The 7805-nt window shown below is 36.3% G+C and overlaps 1 protein-coding gene across 1 annotated transcript; it reads right to left on the bottom strand.

Annotated features, from left to right (window-relative positions):
* Window positions 1–5538: 5538 nt before the first annotated feature.
* On the bottom strand, window positions 5539–6392 carry LOC131153628 (uncharacterized). The gene has a single exon (XM_058106061.1). It carries the CDS (start codon window positions 6241–6243, stop codon window positions 5785–5787), a length of 459 nt encoding a protein of 152 aa, XP_057962044.1. The 5' UTR covers window positions 6244–6392; the 3' UTR covers window positions 5539–5784.
* Between the last annotated feature and the right edge of the window lie 1413 nt (window positions 6393–7805).

The following is a 7805-nucleotide window of genomic DNA, read 5'->3' as shown; positions in this document are numbered from 1 at the left end:
CCTTACAGGATGGTGCACCTAGTCCTCCTAACTGGGTCTGAATCAGTCCGGTGCTCTCCTAACTGAGTCTGAGCAATTTGAAATTCTTCACAGGGCAAGTATCCCTCTTCCGACCACTCATCGGGAATACAACAGATAATCAAATATTTGTGTACAATACAAATTCTTCTTACACTAAGCAGATATGTACCAATACAACCAATACAATTAATTGCACTTCAGTATGATAGGAATTTATAAGCTCAATGAAATTTATAAGATTGCTCTCAATATAATGCAAATAAGGCAATCGGTATGTGAGAGTGTTTGAGTAGGGATCTTTGAGTCAAGATGAATATGTCAATCACAAAGTGTAATCTCAAAGATCTTAAACACAAGCAAATATCTCAAAAATGATTTTCAAATATTAAGAACAAGATATATTTGGATTTCTAGCTTGTCAAAAATATTTTACTAAAATCACAAGACAAGCTCTTGAATCTTGCAACAAGTATGCAAAGACTCACTACCTCAAGAAAGTTTTCCCCAAAAGAAATTTATGAATTAAATCATGAGGAAAAACTCTTGCTCACTCTCAATAAAATAATATCAAGCAAGTAAATGCAATGAGAGTGTAAGCTTAAAAAAGGATGTATGAAAATATGCACAATCAATAAGAAATCAAACTCCTTCTCAAGTTGCAATTAGTTTGCAAGCAAGGAGTATATACAATGATTCTCCTTAAAATGATTTTTCAAATGAGAGTGTAAGGAGAATGAGCAATATGCTTGAAAGATTTAAAAAAATATGAGCAATACGAGTATAAAAATTTCAAAGGATTTTTGCTAATCAAAATATGCTAATTGCTTACTAATCTTAGCAAATGAAGAGGTATATATAGATTTTACTAAAAATATAACCGTTGAGGGATATAAGAGGTATTTTAGAAAAAGTTTAAAAAATTTTATTTAAAATTAACCTTGTTTATTTGTGGTAAAAATTTTTCAACCCGAGAGGTTCAGTCACCTGACGCCCAGGGTCGGTCGCCCAAACACTCACAATGGCCCACAGACAATTTTCCAGTTTGATCGACTGTGGCTAATGGCTGGTCGGCTGAGCTAAGCGATTTCCAAGGTTATGTGGTTTTGTTCACCTGGTGAGAGGTTTGGTTTGCCGAGTCTTGAACTTCGGTCTACCACGGTTAACTTGAACTAGCAGTTTGGTCAACTGAGGACGGTGGAGATGGTCACATCTAAGGTTCAGTTGATTGTGGAGAATGTGTTCAAATCATGTTCGGTCGGCTGAGGCCTGGTCAAATTGTTGACCCCTAATTTGTTCGGTTGATCGAGGCATTTATAATGCCAAGGGTTGGGTCGCCCAAGACCACTTAAAATTGTGCATTTAAGTCCTGTTTGGTCTCTATGCTTCATTAATCCTGTGTGAACAAGCATATGACATTTAAGTTTGAAGGGTGATGGTTCCTATGGTCATTCTAAGGCCTTTTGAGCATAAACTCCTAATCATGCATGAGATGCAAATATTACAGATCATATTATAATTAAAGACCTGAAAACCAAATGCAATTGCAATAAAGTTAATTGTCTTCTTATTTCTTATTTTGCTCATCTGTCATCCTTGGAAAAACGCTACATGATTTAAGCTTTAAGATTTGTCTAGGCTTCCATTTTCCAGTCCCTTATGTGTGATATGAGATATGAAGTTGTTCACAAGCTAAATACACACATAAGATCCTTGTGTTTCATCAACATTAAAACATAGATCGGACTAAAAAAGTCAACACCCCCATCCCTATTTCTCTTCCACGGACCTTGACTTGCACCTTCGTGTCCACCTGGAAGCATGGACCTCTTCCTCTGATCTGACGACTCTGCACCTTTTTGCCAACTCATCTCTACTATGGTGGCTTTACGCACCAGCTCCGAGAAATCCCGCACCTGTAAAACCACCACTTGCTTGTAAATCTCCTATCTCAGACCTCTCTCAAACCTTTGTGCCTTCTTCGATTCATCTGGAACCATGTATGGGGCGAAGTGTGATAGCTCCACGAACTTGGCCACGTACTATTGTACAGTCAAGTGTCCCTGAGTCAGATTCAAGAACTCCTCCACCTTACCTTCCTTGGTGGAAGCGGGATAATATCCATCGAAGAAGATTTCCTTAAAACGGCTCCAGGTTAGAGCTTCAGGTCTTGACCTCTGTTCTTCCACTAGCTTTACTGCTCTCCACCATTGCTTAGCCTCCTCAATTAATTTAAAGGTGACGTACTGAACCCTCTACTCATCCGTGCAATGTAGAACGACCAACAACTCTTCTATCTCCTAAACCCAATCCTCTGCTGCGATTGGGTCCGCTCCTCCCGCAAACATCGGCGGATTCATGCGAGTAAAATGCTCGATGGTGCAGCCCCGGTTTGAAGGTGGGTAGTTCTGCCCTCTAGAGTCCCGCTAATTTCCACCATAACCTGCTAAACTAAACCACGCAACATTGTAGAGGTATCAATATCCTCCTCACTAGAAGCCTCCAAATTATTATTCCCTCTAGTATCTACGTTCTTATCACTGGAATCCATTCTGAAAATATGAAAAAGAATAGTTTCTTAGAATCCTATTGCTGGAACACGACTAGTACAACTAATTAGGTAAAACTACAGAGTTCCCTACATTCTCGTACTAAAATACTTAGGCTTTCCTTGATGAACTTTTCCCACACAAATAAACCATTTGACCTCCAAACTCCCAATCCAAGGTTCCGCCTCACCGCTCAGAACCAAAACTGTCTATGGTTTGCCGTGACTTTTTTGAAGCTGTCGATTGCTTTAGAAAAATCACAGAAGCCGTCGATGGATTTCTATTTCCAAGTTGCGAAACAAAAACCAAAACCTTCCAATTTAACCTACCCCTTCCTACCCTCATTATCATTCATACCTATACTCTGGTAATGATCATTCCTAAAGTCTGCATAACCTAACAACCTAAAGCTCTGATACAACCTGTAACACCCTGCACTCGAAAGTGGGGTCCATAGTGTTATTTAAATATCTATAATATTTGATTCCATAATTATCCAATAAAAGCAGCAAAAATAATTTAAAACACCTCAAATACATTACCAGAGTACTATACTATCACAAACATAAGTATCTCCAAATAGCGTTATTACAACCCAAAAATTAAAATAAAACATAAAAAAAAAGTTCCATATCTTACAACCACTTACTATAGCTACAATAACTAAACCCTTCCCAAAGCTTTCTTAGCCTCATCTCCTATATGACCTGAAAAGTTAAATATTCATTGGCGCGAGACATCTCCCAGTAAGAAGGAATAGATTATCATCAGTGTGTGGCTAATATGAGTTTTGGTGTAGACAATATATAACCATTATTTTAACTTTAAAGAATTAGCATTTAAAACTGTAGCTCACGCCCATACAAGTAGATATATGTACTTTCCATTTCATTCATAACATGATTCTACACATATACATAGAAGAACCTTCCAGATTGAACAATCCGATAACATCATGAATTCACCCCGCATGATCGAGTTTTGCAGTCCGTAGACTAGACTTAACTTGGTTGGCCGACCAAAGGTAAATCAATTATATCCTGTCTGTAAGTACGATTTGCATACCCCATGCTCCGTACGGGAGGGTACAACCCCATGTTGGCCAATACGAAAGGGTATTTTACACTTCTCAAGCCAAATTGACTATCCCATACTGACACTATCACACCAGTGTGGTTGCACTATACTTCCTCTAAGTAGTTATGGTACCGAGCTTTCACGTGATCTGTACATCTCCATAATCATTTATGAGTTCAATATTCATGGATTCCCTTTTTAGCAATTCCAGTAAAATCAGTATACTGCTATACATTTCCAGTATAAAATCATAAAAATACCAATAGACTTAATAACATAAATTAGTCTCATGCCACATGTTTGGAATGCTATATCTTAATATAATCATTACTCGGAGGAATTACATCATATTATACTCAGTATGCTTAATCCATTCAGAAAATCATATACCACATATATGAGTTCATATACTCAAGTTTAAACGGTTCAAATTTGAAAAAAAAAGGGTTGACATAATCTATTCTCCTTACTTGTTCCTGAAAATATGTCTAATACGCTTGGAAGACGGAAACCCTAGCTTCCTTAACTTGCCATGGGAAATGAGCTGGCAAGCCAAAAGAGGAGAAAGAGACAATCGGGAAGCGAGAGCAGGCTCCGAATGAGCTTAGGAGTGAGAGAGACACGTGAGGGATGAGAGAGAGAGAGAGAGAGCACTTTGAAACCCTAGTTTTAGAGAGAGAGAGAGAGAGAGAGAGAGAGAGAGAGAGAGAGAGAGTAAATAATATTTCTAAAAAAATAAGCTAACTTCAATTTATAGGCAAGCTGGCCTACATGAAATCGTCGACGGTTTTCCTGAGATTTTTGAAACTGTCGACAGTTGAGCCTTACCAAATCGTACCCTACTGAAACCGTTGACGATTTGGCCTGTACCAAACCCATTTCCTTCTTTTCTTTTTCTTTTTATTTATTTTCCTTTTCTTCTATTTATTTTTCTTTTCTTTTCTGAATTCGGGTCCCTACATTGCCGACAAATTTCTTCGGTTCAAATTGAGTCTCAATGTTGTAGATACACCGTTGGACTCGAAGGAATGTATTAAGCTTTATAACCAAGTTGCACACAATGAGACATTTTCGCAAACAATTGGTATGCAGGAATCTACTTTTGTATAATCTGTTATTGATGAGTATTTTTATTATTCACTTTTTCTGTTTATCCAACAACCTGTAACAAATCTTTTCAGTTGTAATATTCCTTTTTCCTGTATATATATATATATATATATATATATATATATATATATATACATGCAATCATCAATGAGAATGTGTGCAAGTAGCACTGCAGCAACTCTCTGTTTTCCTCCTCCTTTTTTCCGATGACGACTCCTCTTTCAACAGTATATAGTGACTAATCATCTTTTGTCATGTGTAGTTAGAAGCTCTCCTAATTTGGCCTTAAACTTTGAGGTAGTGATTTGTTTCTTATTAATTTGATGTACCACTCGATCCATACGCTCGGTATGCCTAATATTCTCCCATAAAACATAATTTATTCAACTAAAAATAGTTATTATTTTTCTTCTATTAATAACTATTATGAGCATTACCACATTGTCATTCTTCATTAATCTTAATCACTCAACTTTTAATATATATATATATATATGTGCACATCAAATTTAATAAATGAAAATTAATAATACAATATTTTACTGTTTTTCCATTCATCCGATGCACTTCCAAAAGAACGAAAAAGGGAGACTTAATGGACCAATATTTCGAATAATCTGCCTTTAAATCTCGTCCATCCATACACACATTGCTTGAAAATCGCCCGTTGAATTTGGTCACTCACTGTGGATTCATTCATGACTTGTTTGCACATCAAATCACACACTATTCTTACTAAGAATTAAAAAGCGAGCACCAAAGATCATGCACACACGAGGAAACCTTACACAATATTAAATATACTCATATATATTTATATATAAATACTATATAGCATATATATATATATATATATGTAATATAACATAACACAATATATATAATATCATAATAAGTCGTCCCGACACAATAACCCTAGTACCATAATCCGTCAGTACACAGGAGCTAATTTTAATCAGCTAGTAGTTAATTTGGCGGTACCGAATACCAGTCACCGGCGCCGATCTATCTCCGCCCACCTGTTTCCTTCTTAACAATAAGCCTTACAATTCTTGCAGTCGAGGCTGCACCCCCCGCCGCCGCCGCCGCCCCCGAAACCCTTGCCGTGGCGGCTGTAGGAGGTGAAGCACTTCGCCGGGCAGGTCAGCTTCATCCCGTGGCACGGCCCCGGGTCCTTACACACCGTCGAAGACCTCACGATCCCCCCCTTGCCGTACCCTCCAGAGGGGCCGCCGAAGCCGGAGCCGTACCCGCCCCCCACGCCGTTGCCCCACCCGTCGTTTCCGAATCCGGGTATCCCGTACCCGCCTCCTCGAGCTCCGAATCCGGGTATCACGCCGCCGCCGCCGCCGCCCTTGGGTTTGCCGGCCTCGGCGGAGGGGGTGGACTTGGGGGCCTCGGGAAGAGTGCCGCCACAGAGCGTGGCCGCGGCGAGCAGAGCGGCGAGCAGGAGCAAAGTGGGGCTGGTGGTGGTGGTGATTTCCTTCATTGGGTTGAGTTGGGTTTTGTTCGTCTCTATGTCTATGGTGTGTTTTTTTTTTGGGAAATGGGAAGTTGAGAGAGTGTGTGAATAAGGTGAAAAGGTTGAGGGAGGGTGGAGGAGTATTTAAGGAGAAGGGGAGAAGGGGTGAAAAGGGCATTTATGGGGCACAGGGGTGAGGTGGAGGGCAGTTGAAGACTTGGGGGGTGTCCTATGGCCTATTGGCTATGTATGGGGTATCCCATATATGAGGTAGGTTGGCTGCAATAATTAAGACTTTTAGGTTATTAATTTCATTTTTCCTTGTATGGGGGAGAGGGCGGTGCAAGTTTTATTGCGGTATATGGATCAAACATGAAGTGGGAAAGTACAACATGGTGGGTTTCTATTTTCTATTTTCTATTTTTTATTTTTTTTTCTTTAAAAAAAATGGTGTATTTAAATACTCGAATAATTTACCTCGATAACAATTTTTTTTTTACTTAAATTTTAAAGTATTGTCTCAAATAATTTAAAATTGATGTTTGAATTTATTAAAGTGATACTAAACTTAAATAATTGAAATTTATTTTTAAATTAAATTTCTTACTTGTATAATCGTAACATTTTTTAATAATAGAGCGAAATAAAATAAAAATTATATTAAAATTTTAAAAGGACTTTGTCGCTTATTATTTTATCTAATATGAAATAAAGTACAAAAATTAGTTATTTTTCTAGAATATATTTTATGTTGTGGATTTATAAAGTTTTTACATATTATTATTTCCTTGGTGATGACACTCTGTCTTTCTTTTTAATTATCATATTCTTATATTATGATTATTTTATTTTTAAAAATATATTTTGTGTTTTGTGAATACAAATATTATTTGTGCGAGAGTTTATTAGATTATAAATTAAAAGAAAAAATGAGAATATATATTTTGAGAACATATATATCTATATATATATATATATATATACACATATATAAAATTAAATCTCAGAGATTACTCAATGCTCGTCAATTTAATTTTTTTAGACTGAAGATATTGACCTTCCTTGAGATTTAAAATTTCACAAATTTGATTGTTGGGATATTTACACACTTTAAAAGATTTGTCTTTTTGTGAAATAAAATGAAAGGTTAGTGAAATTCTTGAAACCTTAATGAAATTCTCTAAATTTTTTTAAATCTCAGGAGAGGTTAATGTCTTTTTATCAAATCTTAAGAGAGACCAATTAATATCTTTTATCAAAAGAAGAAAGAAAAAAAAAAAGATAATAGACTATTTATGTACCTAACAAAATGTTGTATTAGGCACTCTTATGCCATGTTTGAGAGCATGAATTTTAAGTTTTAAATTTAAATTTGTGTGAATTTAGATAATAATTAATATAATTATATATTATATTTTATTCAAATGTATACAAATCTATATACAATTGGGTTTCACCCAAACATAGATCGAATTAGTCTTATATTCAAAAAAGGTTTTATGTTTAATGTAAATTTAAATAAAATATAATATTAAAATGATATTGATTTTTATGTAAATGTTTCTCTTTGAAATTTATGCACCCAAACA

Source organism: Malania oleifera, chromosome 4, assembly GCF_029873635.1.
Source record: "Malania oleifera isolate guangnan ecotype guangnan chromosome 4, ASM2987363v1, whole genome shotgun sequence".
NCBI classification, from domain to species: domain Eukaryota; kingdom Viridiplantae; phylum Streptophyta; class Magnoliopsida; order Santalales; family Ximeniaceae; genus Malania; species Malania oleifera.
This window is presented reverse-complemented; position numbering and strand designations above follow the sequence as displayed.